The sequence below is a fragment of the Sander vitreus genome, chromosome 15, assembly GCF_031162955.1.
Source record: "Sander vitreus isolate 19-12246 chromosome 15, sanVit1, whole genome shotgun sequence".
In the NCBI taxonomy this organism is placed as follows: Eukaryota; Metazoa; Chordata; class Actinopteri; order Perciformes; family Percidae; genus Sander; species Sander vitreus.
Window position 1 is genome coordinate 15,514,390 of NC_135869.1, and position 20,349 is coordinate 15,534,738.

A 20,349-nucleotide genomic window follows, 5' to 3' on the forward strand; every position below is an offset into this window, starting at 1 on the left:
TAAAAGTGCAGCAGCGACACCTGGTGGTCAAAGGTGAGTGCACCACAGACAGTCAAATGGCAAATTCCACTTAAGAGATAAAAAGTTGCTTTGAACAGGACTTGTTAAAGGTAAACAAACAGCAGTGCTCTTACAAAATAAATTAGGTGTAGCCCTCACACCCAGCAGTAACATACTACACTAAAACATATCCTAATAGGTATGATATAAATAAGTGAAAAACAATATTTTTTCATTTTACTTTTATTCATAAAGATAAGAAAATTAAGAAAAAGAAATCATATTTACAGTTAATGGCCTGCTGATCTTTAACATTCTGTAGTAAATTCCCAGCATACATAATTGATTATGTAGTCATCATTGCTATATCAAGAGTAGCGACACGTGTAATGTTACAAGATAATTTCATTAATATGAAAACAAGTCTAGCAAAAATATAAATTACACACAGGATATCACATGGAAAGCATACAACATCCTAATCCACCAATCTATTTTACAGAAAACACTTTTTGTTAAAATACTGACAAAAATAAATGACAGTTACCAAACATAATATATTCAAAAATGTTTTAAAGAGATCTAATTCTGCTTGATAGCAAGATCCTCATAAATATTTGTAATGCATTGTCGTTTCCGTCTCCAAAGCAGCAGCAGTCAAATCCCCTTAGTTGGAATCTCCTCGCATGTCCAATGTAGTCATCTGATCCCATCTCAAGATCTCTTGTTTCAAACACCTAAGTAAAAGCAGAAGAGGATACTGATTAGGATGCAGTGTATAGAGACATGTGCACTTCAGAGTCCCCTTATACCTTTGGTTTTGGCCTTGACGATGAACTGTTTGCTCTTCTTCTCCAGTGTATTGGAGGCAGTGCAGGTGTAGGTCCCTGGGAGCACTGAGGGGGAGGTAAGAGCTGCTTCATCCTCCATCCTCTCCTGAATAGGATTGGAGGATTGCCAGCTGTACACAGGTGTGGGGTTTCCTGTGGCAGTGCAGTTCAAGGTAATGTCAACACCCACTATAAGGTCCAAAACCTCTGGTTCGGGACTGAGGAACATTGGGGGGACTAGAGCAAAGATCACAGGGATTAGATGCACCGTCTTCAAAGTATTCAAACATATGAGAGGTCTTTTCAAAGATTAGCTTCTCGACTTACAGTACACAGAGGCATTAAGAGGCTCTGAGGTCACAGTAGGAGGTGGTTGTGGCCCCTCTGGTCCGAGCTCCAGCTCTGCGACGCACCTGTACTGCGCTCCATTCTCAGCTTTAGTTGGTGTGACCATGAGGATAGAGGACACTTGGACAGGCGAGGACGATGTGAGGTCAGAGAAGGAGTGGTTATAAACCTCAGTCTGCCCCTTGTACCACCTCAGGGTGAGGTACTGAACAGGAGCAATATTCTGAACCTCACAAAGCAGCTGGTACTCTTTTCCTTCCACCATGGGGCCAGTGTGGTTCACAGGCCTGATGGAGACACTATCGGGGGTTTCTAAATTAATAATAAGACAAAGTTCATGTCAAACAGATTTATGTGAGTCATCCATTTCTCCACTGTGTATTAGAACAGGAGTTAACTCACTGTAGAGGACAAGGTTGAGCTTCTCCTCACACTGTCTGGGAGCTGTGAAGAACACACCATAACAGATAGGCTCCTCTATCCAATCAATGAGACTGTCCACTTTCCACCGAACAGAAAGGTCCTGTTGAGTGTGTGCAGCACTGATGACCGATTCCCAGCCCAGGACACGTACCGGGCGGGTGGCCTCACAGCTGACTGACACCGGCTCCCCAAAACCCACCACGACCCGGGAGGGCTTGAGGATTAGGGAGCAACCTTCACCTGACACTGAGACACACAGTAGCAGTCATCATCATTATAGCCAGTGCCATCACCACCACCTTCTTCCACTTGTAGCACTTCAGTGTAGTAGGGCTTCATGTTTAGTATATACCAGCAGGCTGTAACTATTATGTAACCATGTTACAAAACACAGAGAAATCACAAGCAACACATCGGAGATGGGCTAATATTTCTTTAAAATAGCCTACGCCTGTGTATAGCCTAATTATTAATGTACAGCTATCTTGCTTATAATTGATTTCTATACTGTACGTGGCAACAAAATGTGTACTTTGCAGGCCTAATGTGTCCGGTCATTAGGTCATTGTGTTCTTCAAATCAGCGAGTTTTAGAAATGCCAAGGTCTAGATATAAACGGTGGGGTGATCAGGCTTTTGCAGTTGCTGCCCCGAGACTCTGGAACAAGTTACCCCTTGCTATTCGCACTATTACAGATGTAGCTCTTTTTAGGTCCAAACTTAAAACGTATCTGTTTAGTCTGGCTTTTAATACGTAGCAGTGGTGTGACAATTTCATTCTTCTGTTTATTTGTAACCTTATCTGATTTTACTGTTTTCTATGTTCATTCTTTCTATTGTATGATATGTGTTTTTACTCTTGGTTAAGCACTTTGGATACCTGCTGGTTGCTGTAAAGTGCTATATAAATACATTTTGATTGATTGATTGATTGATTGATTGATAATGTGTAGGCTATAGAATTACACCTAGTTGGTAGCCCGTTATTTTAGTTGCGGTAGTGTAGTCATCCAAACAAAAAAGGTTACAAGATCATAGGATATTAGGAGGCTCTGATTCCGCGAGAACGGTCCTTTAAAGGAAAAATAAACCAATTGCTTTGACGTCTTGTTGCACTGTCGGTCGTTCTCATATTCATATTATCACCGACGAAAGGTCATAGTTTGCCTGCTATACCACTATTTTTAAGACAATTAGGCTACCGCACCAACCCCAATAAGTGAGGGGGAAAAACTCGTTGCCAACAACACCTTACCTGAATAAAACATGCAAAGCGTCAGAATCCATTTAAGAAAGTTGTTTCCCATGTTATTTTCTGCACTGAGCCGTCGATTAAGGGGCGAGTGAGAACAAATTCCAACTTGAACAAACTTGGCAACTATGCAGGGAACTATGTTGGAACAAAAGGGCCCCCTTCATCCCAGCTGACTTTGGGGGTGGGCAGGGGGGTGGGGGTGGGGGACGGGGGTTAAAGGGAAAGAGGGAAATTTAACAGGTGGCAGAACTCCGAAAAAACACAGCCCAATCCTTTTCACTGCACTGATCTCAAAAGCATTTTAGCAGGACATTACAGACCTAAAAACACCACAGCAACTTTCCCACCAGGAATAATGTAGGGGCACGGTACTACAGCGTGGAAATAATATGAGATTAATAAATACATTTTAATATCTGGTTTATTATAATGTGTAATGGTATGTGTAATGTCTAATATGGTTGACAAAATAATTTTATAAGTATACCAATACATACATCTCCAATATATTTATAACAATTGAGATGCCTTACAATGTGTGCATAATCAAGTTCAAATGATATGCCTTCTGTAGCCCAAACTTTCCTTTCTTCTCTAAACTGAAAGAATAGCCTTTGACCCATGTAGATATAGACATACATCTGAACTTTATTATACTGAGTAAATTATTTGATGTTTTTTTCTGCTGTCTCATTATCTGATCATGACTGTCTGACAAAAACCTGTTTTAGGTTCTGCTTGCATACTTGTTTCCTATTGCTTCTGAACTCCATGCTTTGTGAAATCCCAGCAGGCAGAAGTATTAGTGCAGCATGTAGCTTGTAAGTCTCACACTGTGACCAGAATGCTACACAGCATATCCGCCTCTAAGCGCAACTGCAGTGCAAGTGAGCAAGTAATCAGATGCTTTTGGGTGTATTCATGGAGAGCCCAGCTAGGAATCTCAATTTACAGTTACACTTCATGCTTGCTTTACTTTGAATGTGCTGCTCTCTCTCTTCAAGCTCTCTAGAGAAATATGTTAAGCTTGTGTCTCTATAATACAACTTTTTTCTTTAACTCTGTGACAAATTGAGCAATACTTTGCCAGGTTGTTATAGCAACACAGTCAGAGCATACACCCTTTAGTGGGAATGACAGGGACTGAACATAAAGAACATGGTTTCATACAAAAAGAGGTTTATATTGGCAACAGTAGGCAGAATAACAAATGCTTTCCTTTACATTCACTTTGTGCAGGACAAATTAGTATGGGCATGAGAGAGATTGAATGAGAGAGAGAGAGAGAGAGAGAGAGAGAGAGAGAGAGAGAGAGAGAGAGAGAGAGAGAAACAAAAAAGACACTGGTTTTGACTTTTCAATCAGTATTCTGCCTAAGGGTGTCACTGAGAGAGAAGTTAATTTAACAACTTACACAGATTGCTTATGCACACAATACATTAACATGTCAAGTTATTTTTACTTTAAAATACCTTTCCTCACTCTAACTTCCCCTTTTCAGTAAATTCAACCTTTATAATAACAAAATGGAAATCAATTTTTACCTTTTGTATACTTGTACATAGACTACAAATTGTATGCCTAACACATGATTTATTGGCTCATATTCAAGTCATTTTAATAAAGCAACCGATTGTCTTATATGAAATTGTAGGCACATCATAGAAATGGCATGGTCAGATTTTTCAGTATAAAAATAATTAAACATTCCAGAGTCGTACCAGCACATATGTAAAAAAATAATAATTTTAACAGAACATGAAATAAGCACAATTTATTTATACAATAATAATAATAATAATAATAAAACTAGCCCTTTTAACATTGTGCCCATGACTTATTAGAAGAGAGAGAATGTTTATAATTAAAAAAAATAGACCTGAAAAAATAGACACCGAAAGGATAAACTTTTTGGCCACTTGGAGGCAGAAGAACTCCACAACAAACCCCCTGTCCTGACTAATGCCGCGTTCTATTTACCTGCCATTTTCATTGTAAAGCCATGCAAAATTAAATTTAAAAAAAGTCGGCCTCATACAGGTCCTGATGAGGTGGGCTGTCCTTTGAGATAACTGCCTTTGCTGAAAGAAAATGTGCCTTCAGGTGTCACGAAAAAAAAGCCCACGATGAAGAGCAGGGCTGCCACACACAGAAATACTCCAACCAAGGCTGCAAAGGTTGTGCGATTTCCTGTAAGAGATGGTAGTTTTTGTTACAGTCTCTCTCTTAGCTCATCTGTTCAGAGTGGAACAAGCTGAAAAAGGTAATGACGTTTGTAACCATATCTTACTTGTAGCTTCGATGACAGTAAAAGTTTTGGTCTTGGTGCCCTGGGTATTAGACGCTGTGCAGGCATAGGTCCCTGGAAGCTGAATGGATGGGGCCAAAATGGGCTGATTCTCATTTTTATTCTTCTTCGTCTGTTGTATTGGGTGTGGAAAATGCCAGCTGTATACCGGCATTGGGTTTCCTGTCGCAGTGCAATTTAAAATGATTTTACTACTAGCTTTGAGTTCCAGTGTCTCATTTTCAGGCCCGGTGAAGGTTGGCGAGTCTAAAGGAATACATGAAATTAAAATCCAGACAGAAAGAGAAAAACAACGAGAAATGAATTCACAATCAGAGAAAAGCAAAACATACCCAATATGATCTTACAAAACCAAAAACTGTGATAGTTAAATTACATTGGCATTAAAAAACATACACAGTACAACCACTTCATGGGACTTTGATTGGATTGTGTGTAGATTTGGTACTGGTGGCGAAAACTTCAGCTGTGCTTCACACCAGATCTGAGTTCCATTATCACTTCTTTCAGCAGTCAGATTGAAGACGGATGACGTATTGACTGGAGATGAACTGGTCTTGTCAAATGCCTCGGTATAGATTATCTCATTTCCTTTGTGCCAGTTCACAGAGAGGTTTCTTACTGGTGCAACATTAACAATGTCACACTGCATGCAATACTTTTTGCCCTCTACCATTTGACTTGGCTGAGACATGGACACACTGTCCGGTATTTCTGTAATAAGAAAAATGAAACGTGTCAAAATGTTTATCAAAAACTATCCAACATCCGAAGAATCTAATGATCAAAAACTATAAGGGGCCCGCTTGGCAACTTCAGATAAAGTTACTTACTGTAAACAGTGACTGACAGGGTTTCTGAACACTGACGATTGTCAAGGAGATTGATGAAGCAGAGTGGTGTAAGGTCCCAGTTTTTCACAGAGTCTATTTCTAAGGAAACAGACGAGACCCCATCTTTACGTCCTACGCCTGTGCCGTATGTAGACTCCCAGCCCATTGACTGTGACTGGTTGGATAGTGAGCTGCAGTTGACCGAGAAGGGATCTCCAAATCTCACCACAACTCTAGAAGGGCTCATATTGACTGGACAGGAATCCCTCACAGGCTTTCCTACAAGTACATAGTATGTATTATAGCTTACATTACAAGCAGCCATGTACAAACAGTGTTTATTAAGCAGCATTAAAGCATTGTCTGGGTTTTGATCCACCAAAGGCTCATGACATGGGACACAAAGGCAGTAGCCTATACCGTAACACTTCAATGCTCTCCCAGATGATAGAATATATAACTAACCTTCGGAACAATGTAAATGCATGTAAAAACTGCTTACACTAACAGTATGTGGGACCCTGCTCTTTCTGGTGCTTGAAAAAGTTAGAAAAATCATTCCAAGCGATTACAATAAATACAGTAATGATATTCACAACTTAAAAAAAATATTTTTCTCGTTACTACAAAATTCATGTCTTATGAGAATCAGTTTATAGGAGCATGGATCAAAACATGGGCGTAGGCCAGCCTTAAGAGTCGACGCTGTAATGTTTAGACACGTTATAATGGGACTTGTAGCTAACGTTAATGAATACAAAACAAACTCGACAGAAAATAGTTACCTGTACACGCTATTAAGCCGCTTAATATGAAGAACCACTTCATGGTTTCGCCGGTGTGCTAACCAGAAACACCTTTACGACTAAATGAAATACAAAAATGGTCCAGTTGACAGACTTATTTCCAAATCCGTGTGTCCCTCGTAGCTGTCGTACTTTCTCTTTCACCTGGGATCATAGAAAGTCGCGAACACTATCCCTGTGATGTGATGCATTAACGTGTTCCTCGTAAACGCCTACAGATAGACTGTAGTATGTCGTTCGGAAGTTTTTGCTAGACCACACTTCACAGCGCTGGTCGGAAGTAAACAGTATCGGAAAGTAGCGTGTCTGAACCATGGATGTATTAAGAGAACTTGACTGAACTTGAGCAAGGGTGGCTTGAAGAAATAGTTCGACATTCTGGGAAATTGCGTTCTCGTCAAGAGTTACTGGAAAAGGGGATAGTTGCCAAGCAACCAGCGGGGACGATAGCGAATTCGTGTAGCCTATTTCCCAAACTGGCGAACTGTTGAACGTTTTCACCGTTTAGCAATTACATTCATTTTACATCATCAATATTACCACACCCCCCACGCCCAAAACGGCACATCCAGCATTTCAGGAAACCCCCTTATTCCCAAGTAGGCGGTAGAAAGTATTTCTTTCCGACTATTTCCGACAGCACGTGAAGGCAGTACATATTCAGTTCAGCTCGCTAGGCTAGTTGCAGCACCCTCAAAACATGCTTAAAACCTGTTTTATACAGTATATGCGCAAAACGTAAGGAGTATTGCGACTTTGTGTGTGTAGCCCAATCGCCAAACAGACCCATAGTTTTTAGGATTTCTACAGATTTGTTTCTGAAAAATCCAACCCGTCTGCTGGATAGTGCTGGTGCTACCCCTGCATCCCTTGTTTCTCCTTCAAAAACATCAATTCTAAGTTCGGGCTTTGTCATAGGCCTGTGCTCTGAGGTGGATTTACCAGACTTGAAGAAAGTAGCAGCCTTATAAAATACAATATTATATTGTTTGAAAACACAACAAAATGAGAGTTCTGTTTTTAATCATACATTTCTGTATGTCAGATACATTCAAGCATGTAGGGTTTCAATAATTTCAATCAAATTGAAAAGCCACATTTTTTAATATAAAATACACATTTACATCAGTCACAAATATTTATAGCTCTGTTCACAAATGTATTATGTCTTAATGTCCTTAACATCGCAGATAGGACATCAACTCTTCTAACATTTGCAACGTTTACAAACCTGTCTGCAGTTATTTTCAATACTAGATTGTTCTATATCTTTGTGGTTTCTCATAAATAAATATGTTTTTCATTTACATAAAATATGATCCTGATATACATCTCTGATAGGCATTAGGCTATAATGTCTGCAGTCATTCATACAAAAGCATACAACTGTGGAACAAGACAATTTGTCCCATAAGGCCTGAAAAAGTTTGGCACAACAAAGCTCAAGCCACAGAAATTGCTACAAACTCAGAAAGAAGTGCAGAGTGGCTTACAAAGAATAGTGAAGGGACAAATGGGCTCAATGAAAAGTATGCTCAAGCAATAGTGTCCACAAATTGAACAGAGCTGGTCTCCTTTTTCACAGTTTCAATGTCACACCTTCAGAGTCCGTACGTAGTGCACTCCTGTTAGTGTTACTGTTAAAACCACAGCAGTTTCAGGGTCATCACTTCTTATATGCATCCTAAAATCCCTTTTGGTTTGTAAAGATAATTACATACAGAGATCTGTGTTTGAGTTTGAGGGCATAATGATAAAAAATAGATATAGTAAAAAAGCATTAGTGAGACCAAGGTCAACAAAAAACAAAAAAAACATTCATTATCATATCAAAATCCCCTTTGTGCTCATGAACAATATCACGTTTTTCTGGCAAGTCCGTGCCAAACGTTTGAGTCCTTGCTCCTCCTCCTCTTTATTCTGTCCAGTGAAAACAGGTAAAATCCAGTAGTTAATATAAAATCCTACATCTCAGGCCAAGGTTGCTAATTTTTATAATTAGATTTTTCCTTGAAGGGTAAAATACTATTTTATGTGGGAAAATGGATGTAAGGATAACAGTGTGTGAACCACATTATTTCTATGGTGTCAACAGTCCAGTGTGAGCCTGCTGGCTGAGTGGTATTCAGGCTTTCAAACACTGTAGTTCCTGGTGGCAGAGAGATGCAGCTCATTCAGAGTGGTCAGCTATCCATTCTGTGCTATTCACAAATGTACTGTTAAGACAGTTTGGTCATAGGAAACTGCATGTCCCAGCCGTTGTGGGCTACATTGCCACTGTGGGTGTCGAGTTTGGGGTTTTTAAGACTGTAGCGGCGCATCCTGGTGTTCTTGTAGTAGATTGAGTAGATGAAGAGGAAGAAGATGGAGATGGCAACTACTGTGACAGCCACAAATCCAGCTATTAGGGGAAGGTAGTCCTCTGTAATGAAATCAACCAGGTAACATATTAATGTTTAAGAATTTCCAAATAAACGGCTATAAAGACAAGTGTAACCATTTCTACCATGCCTCACTACATTTATGTGAACCTTTATTCCTAAAATTCTATTTGTTTTTTTATTTTCTACTGCATTATCAATAAAGATGCACTTCACTATTTGGATGCAGATGCACAAATGAAAATCAGGAAAAAGTTGCTAATTCTCTAATTCTTAGGCTCAGACAGGAAGATACAGTAGGCTAATTGTATTTGTACTGTTTGGGCTTGTCTACTCGTTCAGAGAAATTCGCTAGCATGTCGGTGGCTAATGGAGTGGTGGCTAACGGAGCAGCTGATACGGACACGTTCTCTAACATGGAGGAATTAATCAACCGAGTCTTGGAGAAGCAGCTACGTGCGCTTAAATCAGTGATATATAGCACAGTGAAGGGAGTGCTAGCCAAAATCAATGCCTCGCAGCAACACATTGGGGCAGAACCTGAGATGCAGGAAATCATGGTATGTGAGCCGGACCAATCTGACTGCGTCACATTCAAGACCCAGCGGCTTCGGATGCCTGAAGGGATACAACACGATCTGCACGCTGAACGCAACTCGGACTCGTTCATCTGCCGCGCTGCCCTGGGAGTGACCCCCGGAGGGAGAGAGTTCACCTTCGCTGCAGCCGTGGACCCGGGTGTTTTCTGGCCGGAATTAGAAGAGGAGGAGGACGTGCTACATCCACGGATCGCCCTGCGCCGCGAGGAACCGGAGGACAGCGGGGGGACTTTGCGTTCGATGCCTGGGCCGCGACTGGAGGACTCTGCACCTATGGACTAACGGTATTTGGGCTACTGTACCGAGTTTGACTGGAGGACGCTGTGTGTAAGTTTTGAAACCAACCGTTGAAGGGACATCTAACCAGACTGTAAGAAATAATGAATGCTCGCTACTCAGTCTACAATCTATATTTTTGAGGACACTTAATCATGCTGAAAAAAAGGTAACAGGATAAATCCTGAGGATGCGCTATGCAAGTTTCGTAACTAAGCTTTAAAGGGACACTTAACCAGACTGAAAATACATGATAAATACTGGCTGGTCAGTTTGCAGTCTATGTTTGTTGACATTTAAGCTAGACTGAAAGAACATGAGGGATACGGTCTGTTCAGCTCATAATCTGCTTATTGCTCCAACTAGATTGGTCTGTTTTTCACATAACTTAGTCCAGAAATTGTTCTAAGGTGTTTATAATATTGTTCATGTTTAACATAAGAATTCACTTATAGTAGTTCTGGAATAAAATATTCCAGAACTCTTGATATAAATCAATATTATCTGATGTGATAGGATGTCGAATTCCTACTGACCCCATTGTTTTGTTACTTAAGATGACTCTAAATTACATCTGCTTCGGAGACAGAAGAAAATTTGGTTAGCTGGCTCCCCCCCACTCGCTTTGTATAAAACAGTTGGTGGTGTATTTTCTGGACACAGTTATGCTTGAGCTCTCTACAGCAAGGATTAACAAAGCCAAATCATCGACTATAGACCTATGGAAAGTACTTTCCTCGAGACCGCAGAGGGTGAGGGGTGGGTGAGGGATTTTGTTCTTGTTCAATTGTATTTGTCTGTTCTATATGTTCAAAAATATAAAAAACAATAAAAGGCTGATCTAAAAAAAAAAAAAAAAAAATGATTAGCATTTTCAAGAAAACTTAGCTTAACCTCCAACCACTCCACCGGCCTTCTGCCTGCCTTTTTGTTTCTGTCATTGTACGCAAACCGCCCAAAGAAATCGGTGCCATTTTGAAATAAATTTGTATGGCTGGATAGAAACCCCAGTGAAGTTATTTGTGCTTTGCTCTGCTGCTTAAGGTTATTTCTAGTTACAAAATGTAAATTGCATAGATTTAGGCTGTCCAAAGCATGATTATATCTATAATTTGCAGATGCAAAGTAAATTACAGTATTGAACAACAGAAACCCATGAAAAATGATTGTATAGTTTGTTTATGGGGGGGGGGGGGAGAAATGGAATATATATTTACTGGCTTAAATCCCCTTGCAAGAGATTTGTTTTTACTTACTACACTTTACAGAAAGACATACATATATTTTCTTCTAAAAATTATAAGTCGTTTAGATTAAGAGTGTTGTTACCTTTTAAAATCACTTTGACCTCATGAGAGATGGAATCAACTACATTGGTGGCGCTGCAATTGTAGATGCCTGCTTCAAACACAGTGAGTGTGTTTCCAGACACATGGGGCACTAAGTCTGAGCTGTAGAGCCACTGGATTTTCGGAGGTGGGTGGCCGTCGGCTTCACAAACAAGCTCCTCAGGATAACCTCTGAACACTGGGATCGTCTTTGGAAGCTTTGTGGTATTAATGCTGGGCTTATCTGTTGAGAAATAAAGGCCAATAAAACAGTAAGAATATGTACGTTTACAATTTCTTACTGTAAGGAAAACCACAAGCTCTTGCATATTATTGTATTGAAAATGTAAAGGAGTCTATAATTGCCATAAAATGTCCATCATCAATTAATCATAGAGTGTTGTTTTAATGATAACTGAGCAGCAAATGTAAGTGTGATCTCACAGTAGACGGTGATGTTAAGAGGACTGGACATCATGTTTGGAGGAGGCTGCGGTCCCTCAGGTCCAAGATCCAACTGTGCGTCACATCTGAACTCTGCTCCGTTGTGGTTTCTGTTCAGAGTGATGCTGATGGTAGACGACACGTTCAGCGGGGATCGGACAACACTGATGTCACAGTTTGTGTTGCTCGCAGGCAGGCAGCCAGTCACTCGCGTTGAGCCTGAGGGAAAAATATAAGTAGGAAAAAGACAAATGGAGATGCATAATTGTTCCTCCTAATGAATGCTGAATTATGAATGAATGCTGAATGAATAATTATTTCATGTTGGCACATGTCTGTTGATGCTGCTGTATTGCTTTGAGCTACACTAGCACTGATAGATTTACTTGGCCTCGCCGAAAAGGAGGGGAAATTGTGTTAAGAAAGATTCCCCACCTTTGATAAGTGGTTCGAAGGTTTCATTCCCTCGGTACCACCGCACATCGAGGTTTCCTGCAGGAGCAACGTTGGTAATGTCACACTGCAGCTGCAACTCTCTCTCCTCCACCACTGCGCTCAAGTTATTTACGGGTCGAATGGAGACACTGTCTGGTGTTTCTGTAGATATCGATACAAAATATTCAGGATAGTTCCAAAATTTGAGAAACAAGTTTAAAGTTGATGACAGTGAAAGTACAAAAGTTAGAAATACATACTGTAGAGGATGTAGTTTAAATGTTTCTGGCATGTTCCTATTACTTTAAAATTTGCAGTACAAACAGGCCTTGGGTCCCAGTCTTTATAGGTGTCAACAGACCAACTTGTGCCCTTATTTTGGAAACCCTGCCAGTATATTTCATTGACATGTTCGGAGTTGGTGGATGTTGGTTTGCATGTCGCGTTCTGGCCTCTGCTTTGGTATTGTATCACCATCCTGTCTGGAGTTATTTCGATGGGGCATTCTTGCCTGGCACCTGTGGAACGTAGAGTGGGGGCAAGGAACGTTATTCCAAGTCCAAGTCTATACAAATACGTTATATTAACACAACTTTTCCATTTGAAATGGTATGGACAAGTCTGTAGAACAAAAGCTGTGTCTCGGGAAGCAACAGGAAAAGGCTCAGGAAGGATCTACCCCTCCCTTAGGAAAGTCTGCACTTGCTGCCCAACATTCTTTGTGCTGGACTTGACCAAATATCAATATCCCAGTTAAATGCGTCACATTCCACCCAGCCCATTTTCAACAGTAATCCTTATTTAGAAATATACTATTTTAACAGAAAACTGTAATAAACTATGCAGGATGTGAGCGGATGCTTAAAACATTAGATTAGATAGACAAAATGTCATAATGCCTAACGTTACTAATAATCAGACACACATTCAACCACCAAAGTTTCTTTCCCACTTGTGCTCAGATTCTCAAACACACAATTATCATTTGTCCCCATTCAAAGCGTTATTCAGTCTCTTAACATGTTTTTTTTAAACTTCAGTGTTGCTTTAAGTTCCTCATCACATCTCGTTTTGTTCCATACGTCTATTATTAGCCTAAACAAGCCATTTCAATCGACACAAAAGAAAACATGAGACCTAAAACTTCGCTCTCAACTTACTCGGTCCTGTCCCGTCAGAAAGCGACAGCAGCTCTAAAGTCAAAAGGACTGAAAGGATACGAAAATAATTTAAATCATCCATTGGAATTAAGTGTCTCCAACTTATCGACCTTCTTCTGACTGTTATCACTGACTGAGCGCTTCTGAGGTTTCTCCTGCTTCCCCTTAGCTACTTGTTGACTTTTTTTGGAGAAAGCTAAGCTAAGCTATGGCTGCATGCACTGCACAGCTCCCAGCTCTGGCTCTACATCACCCGGAGAGGAAACTGCCTGGGAAAGAGCCCTCCCCCCAACACTGGGCACATACACTGCAAGCCCTCACACCCACTGTGTCTATTAATGTAACTGTCTAGCTGAGCCAGTTGGCTACAGACGTTAAGACGTTATCCATGGCACTAATGGCTTGGTTGCAGCAGAGACGGTTAGAGAATCTTTGGTTGTAGCGTTTTGATTAATTTAAATTGTTTGCCCGACATTGACAGACAGACAGATAGTTAGGTTATGTATCTAAATGCACACTTCAGCGAAAAGAGAATAGTCTACTTTGGTAATTGTAGCACAAAGATTTACAGTAACCGTAGCTTTCAAAACGACTGTAAATATTACAAAATAAGAGTCTGTAGCGGCTCTGTAGGATGTTCACAGGAGGATGTTACTCTCTTTTAGCTTGCAGTGCTCAGTGGATAATTCAGGGAATGGATTTTTGGTTATTGTTGTTCCTCTGTAAATAATGGGAGAAGTGCAACACTGTTTCCCTTGATGTCAATATTTTTGAGCTTTTAACACACAGCATGCTGAGCGCCACACAGCCCCTTGAGCAGCAGGATAGGCGACAGATCATTTTTGCAATTGAGAAGTAATGGGAATAGGAGGATAAAATGGGAGCATGTCTTGATTTACAAACTATTGAAATATTTGCCTATTTAACAGCATACATTTTATCATAAAAGTAATGCAAATGAGTATCAGGAGTAGGGCTGCAACTAACGATTATAGTAGATTAATCTGTTGATTTGTTTCTCGATTAATTAGTTGTTTGGTCTCTAAAATGTCAGAAAATTGTGAAAAATGTGGATCAGTGTTTCCCAAAAGCCCAAGATGACGTCATCAAATGTCTTGTTTTGTCCACAACTCAAAGATATTCCGTTTACTGCCACAGAGGAGAGAAGAAACTAGAAAATATTTACATTTAAGAAGCTGGAATCAAAGAATTTTTACTTTTGTCTTAAAAGATTACTCAAACCAACTAATCGATTATCAAAATAGTTGGCGATTAATTTAAGAGTTGACAACTAATCGATTAATCTTTGCAGCTCTAATAAGGAGTGAGTACTTACATCACACATACTAAATTGCACATAACAAACCACAGCACTGTATCTCTCTGATTAGATTAGAGAGAGATTACCAATGATAGACATGTTCTTTAAATGATTGCATTATGCCACTGTTTACTTTAAAGTGGTAGATACATTTGTTGACCCTACCTTTTACAGTAACTGTGGCTGTTTTAGAGACATTTCCTCTGTCATTCCAAGCATGACATGTGTAGGAGCCCATGTTGTATACAGTAGCATTGTGGATGTGCAGACGGGACACTCCATCTTCATTTTCCTCTATCACATTGGCAGTCCGGTAATAATTCCAGAAATATTTTGGTCGTGGGTTTCCCACGGAGAAGCACTTCAGCCACACAGTGGAACCAACTTCAACTTCAGAGTCTTCAAGCTCAACTATCTGTGATGGTGGGTCTAGAGACAAAAATCAAAACAATATAAGTAAGGGAAAAAGCAGATGACATATTGACTCATGACTCACGCTAATATTAGATATTTAAGATTAACTTACATATGACATTAATTTCGACTGTGAGGTTGACACTTGACAGATTGCTTGAAGCTGTGATCAAGTACTGCCCTGAATCTCTTCTTGTTAGGTTCTCTGGAAGTTCCACCTCCTCTCCATCTTTGGACCAGATGATCTCAGGTGTAGGATAGCCCTCAACAATGCAGGTGAGGTTGTAAGGAGCTCCCTCCAGTGCAGTGTAATTGTTTGGACACATTAACTCGGGTCCATCTGAAAGCAGAAATACTTGACAATTCATCAACTAGCCAGTGGTGGATTGTAAGAAAGTAGAATAACTTAAGTACTGTACTGAACTTAAGTACAATATTGAGATATTTATACTTTACTTGAATATTTCTATATCATGTTGCTTTAAATTTCTACTCCTGTGCATATTAGAGGCAAATATTGTAATTTGTTTACTTTACTAGAGTCATCAGGCAGCTGTTACTTTAAGATTTTACATACAAAACATATGATCAATTTATATAAAATTATTTATAGATTAAACCACCTAACATTATATAAAATTGCTAAAATTAGCTTCACCTCAACCAACTACAACAGAAAAATTCTGCTTACATATATAATGGATAAGTAATAATAATCCACTTTGGGCGTTGTGCACAAGGAGCTTTACTTTAAGTATATTTTGCTGACAATACTTCTGTGCTGTTAATTAAGTGACATTTCAAACTCAGGATGTTTGCTCTTAATGAAGTAATTTTATTTTTAAGTATTGTATTTTTACAGAAGAACTTCTTTCACCAGAACGTCTACTGGAGCATCCTCAGCAGCTAGACTCAAGCTTTATTTGTGCATCAAGCAATTTGCAGAAGAGACATTACAGAAGAAATCCTGACGATATGACAAAAGTGAAAGTCTCTGTGTAAAATATATGTGACACTTACACAATACAAGAACCCAGACAGAATTTCGGATAAAGCTAGCGCCTTCAGCTTCAACAGTGTACAGGCCTGTATCCTTTCTGCTCAGAGGGACGGTCTGGTTCGTGGGCTGTCCATCTTTCAGCCATGTGACAATGGGGGTGGGATGTCCTGTCACAAGGCATTGCCTCTCCAATGTTTCTCCTTCCAGTAACTTCAGTTTGTTCAGTAAAATAGAAGAACATTGTACATCTGGTCCAACTAAACAGAAGCAAACACAGCAACCATTTATATTGTACTGTTATTTAACAGATGTAAAGCAGCTGAGACACAAATGAGGCACAAGAACGGACTGAAATATTGGTGCTTTCTTCTTTTAAACATGTATGGTCTTGTTATGCCAACATAATTTACAGCTGCACTACCTGAAACATTTGTAGAACTCATTATAGTATAGTGAAAATTAGAGCTGCAACTAACGATTATTTTCATCATCAATTAATCGTTTTGTCTATAATATTTTTTTTTAAACTGTAAAAAAAAAAATGCATGTCACAATTTTCTAGAGCTCAAGGTGACATCATCAAATGTCTTGTTTTGTCCACAAACTGTCCAACACCCAAACATATTCAGTTAATTTAGTAAGAGAAGAAAAAGCAACAAATCATCACAATTTAATAGCTCAAACTTTCAAATGTTTGGCATTTCGTCTTGACAAATGACTTGCATGTTTAGTCGATTATCAAAATTGTTGATAAGTTTTCTGTCGATTGACTAAACGCTTAATCGAAAAAGCGTCGCAGCTTCAGTGAAAATAGTATAGAGAAATTGAAATCCAAACTTCAACATAACAGACATTAAAATTGTGACGTTTGGATGAACATTTCAGATTGGTGAGTACACATGATATACTTACAGTAAACTGTAATATTATGCTCTTGTGAAGATGTATTAAGTTGTGGACCTATTGGCCACAGGTCCAAATGTGCCTCGCATCTGAACGTGACTCCGTTGTCTTGTCTGGACGGTGTAAAGCTGAAGACAGATGACTGATCCACTGGTTCCTTACGGGAATTGTCAAAAGTGTCTGCATAGACCATCTCACCTCCTTTGTACCACCTTACAGTGAGATTTTGAACAGGTGCTATATTGTGGATGTCACATGTGAAGTTATATTTCTCCCCTTCATCCATCACATGATCTTGGGCACTGCTGGAGTGGATACTGATGCTTTCTGGGAATGCTGGAGAAAAGGTGAAGGTTATCAGATACAGTCAGAGTCATTCTGATTCTGTGCAAAATATGCAATACTTACTGTAAAGGACAACTTTTGGGTTCTTAGAGCACTGTTGGATTTGACTATCCTTTAATATGTTGATGAAGCATGAGGGAGAGATGGTCCATTCTGTTAGGTTCTCCACAGTCCAGACCAGATGGGTGGCCTTCTTTACACTTATGCCTTCTTGTGTAGCCTCCCAACCCATTCCTTCAAACAGTCTCTCCGATGTGCTGCAGTTGACTGAGACTGAGTCTCCATATCTCACCACAACACTGGGGGGACTCAACTCAATGGGACAGGAGGCATGTACACCTACAGCATGGGAGTATATGACATGTCACATTTGCATAATTGCCACATGAGAAACATTTCATTGCAACTTTTGCCTTCAGCAACTTTGTCAGTAAGGGATATTAAAATATATTTAACACATGCCTCCCACTTGGGTTTTGAGTGCATGCCCACTGTAGATAAAGACTCATGGCAGCTGAAAAAATACTTTTAGGTATAAAAATATATGTTTCTTCTATATGTCTTCTCCTTTACTTTGTCATCAAATTAAAGATGTCCCGACCTATCTAATCAGACAGATTACAAGATGTTGTATTTCAGTTTCTTGACGCAGGCTGGAGACAGGCATTGTGTTGTTTAGACTAGATAACTAAGAAGAGGCACCTCCATCTGTGACCTTAATTCTTTGATATAATTGAAGTTGGAAAGATTGTTTTTTTTTTTTAAACAAACTTGGGCCTCAGGTTTCCTGGTACTGTACTGTAAATAAATCCATTCATTGTAAGACAAGGGGAAACTAATGAGAGCCACACAGTGTTTTTCATTCTCCAAAATAGAGACTCACTGACCTGAAAGTACAATTTTTTGATTAATCTCTGTAATTATGGTATGAGAAAGGTTGACAAATTACAACTTAGTCAAAAGTTAACTGGAGTTACCCTTCATCTCTTTAATACTGTGTTTTCCCTGATGCGTCAATGAGTTGAAGAGGGCCTTTAAAACATTTGTCTATCATCACATTCCATGCAATATTTCCTATTCATAGGAAACATCTAGTAGGTTAGTGCAGTATGAAAAATGACTTTCACCTTCACTTATTTTGAGCAACGTGTGTGGGAAAACCCCAGCAAAGATAAGCAGGACTTATATCCTGCAATGGCTACTGTCCCAATTGGTCACAAAAAGTATTCACTTTGTTTAACAAAAGTATAAAAAGTGTATATCCGATTATATATATTTGGCAATACCTATTGATGTGACTTTTTTTTTTAAATCTGGCTACTACTTTGAAAGAATCCCAATGGTGACATAATTACACAAAAAAAGGGAATTAATTGATTTAAACACATTATTTCCTTACTTTTGCTCTATACCGCTCTCTTCTGGTTAAAATAAAGTTCTGTACCGAAGGGCACGTCACAATATACCTGCTGCTATTTTATTGTTAATGATTAAGCAGAAGCTCATAGAGTTTTTACATGTCCGTGTAATTCATATGGCGTTCGTGGTTTATCATTAAAACATGATCTCTGTAAAAATGACAATACACAAATATAGATTATAGCCTAGGCTACATTATAAAGCCTGCTGAGCATAATTTGATTTGAGCGCCTACCTGTCGCACTGAGCAGGATCCCCACGAAGAGTCGAACAAATGATATACTTTCACTCATTGGATTTGTTTACTCATTGGATTTAAACAATGACCCGTCTGTCGTTTATTCCAGCTCTGCTCGGCTTCTCTTCTGGGGCTGCACTGTTCGAATCCCTAGCAAACCAACGAAGTGCATTCAGAGAAGGAGAGACAGAAATGCAGCCAACACACTGGTACTGTAGGCATGCTCTCTCTCTCTCTCTCTCTCTCTCTCTCTCTCTCTCTCTCTCTCTCTCTCTCTCTCTCTCTCTCTCTCTGTACAGTCGCTGGTGATTTGTGTGTGGGATTTTGTTTCTCTTATTCATGAGTAAGGCACACATGTATGTCACATATATATATATATATATATATATATATATATATATATATATATATATATATATATATATATATACAGATATTTGAACACTGCTTTACTACTAGAAAATAAAAAAGCCATACTAGTAAGGAAGAAATTTGATGGCAGTGATGGTATCATGCTCCTTTTCTCAATCTAAAACCGTCAAAAATGTTTTGTATGCATGCTGGAAAGCTTCAATATGCCCACACGTCTTAAGGTCACCAGCGCAGAGATTCACACCCACATTTAGAGACGGATTAAGTGTTTGCAGCTCTACCAGCACTATTGTTTTCATATTTTAGACCATTTTAGAATGTTCTTAGACCAAAATCAGACCTTTTTCTTTCACTTCTGGATCATTTTTGATGTAATAATTATTTATATGTGTGTGTATATACAGTATATGTGTGTGTGTGTTCTTACTAAGATCCATTATCAGTTTCAATAATAGGGCTTTGTAATAAAATAAAAATGTTTTATTTTCCCAAGAACAATTTTCTTGTCAATATGGCATCTTTCCCAAATATGCAAATGTGATTTGTGGATTTTCCACACTACAGCATGTAGTCACATCCTGTATTCAGTTGTTTCAGATTTCAGAAGTAGGCTACGACATTTCCAGGATAAGCAGGATATGAGCTTTTTGAAATGGGCAAATGCTCCTCTAATGGGCTGATGTAATGGATGTAGGAATGCTAATGTTGAGGGAGACATTTCTTCAGCAATTAATAACAAATCTGGATGGCTGAGACAGATTTAGGAAGAGCCATAAACCACGTTGTGTATTCACAACCTCCCTGAGCCCTTGTGACCTGCAGAAATGATGAATAGGAACCAGTACAATGTGTTTGTAGTTGGAATAGGGAAAGAGAGAATGCTGATAATAAACAGCTGCCCACAGTAAGACA

At 39.3% G+C, this 20,349-nt stretch overlaps 1 protein-coding gene across 1 annotated transcript; it reads right to left on the bottom strand.

The window, feature by feature from the left end:
- Positions 1-275: 275 nt before the first annotated feature.
- LOC144530031 (hemicentin-1) lies at positions 276-19,265 on the bottom strand. Its single transcript, XM_078269433.1, has 19 exons — positions 19,063-19,265; positions 17,472-17,747; positions 17,073-17,399; positions 16,181-16,417; positions 15,273-15,500; positions 14,912-15,175; positions 12,526-12,783; positions 12,266-12,427; positions 11,838-12,049; positions 5,997-6,270; positions 5,560-5,877; positions 5,146-5,409; positions 4,894-5,045; positions 3,688-3,731; positions 2,856-3,013; positions 1,581-1,847; positions 1,158-1,490; positions 813-1,067; positions 276-737 (listed from the first exon to the last, which is right to left on the bottom strand). Exons 1-19 carry the CDS (start codon positions 19,118-19,120, stop codon positions 730-732), a joined length of 4,095 nt encoding a protein of 1,364 aa, XP_078125559.1. The 5' UTR covers positions 19,121-19,265; the 3' UTR covers positions 276-729.
- Positions 19,266-20,349: the final 1,084 nt, after the last annotated feature.

Bases quoted from the DNA above. Each gene is read 5' to 3' on its own strand.
- LOC144530031 (XM_078269433.1), bottom strand. From the start codon at position 19,120: ATGAGTGAAAGTATATCATTTGTTCGACTCTTCGTGGGGATCCTGCTC. The intron at 12,784-14,911 runs GTAGGGTCAACA...TACGTTCCACAG, and splicing joins AGCCACAGTTACTGTAAAAG to GTGCCAGGCAAGAATGCCCC. The intron at 12,428-12,525 runs GTATGTATTTCT...CGATATCTACAG, and splicing joins TTTAAACTACATCCTCTACA to AAACACCAGACAGTGTCTCC.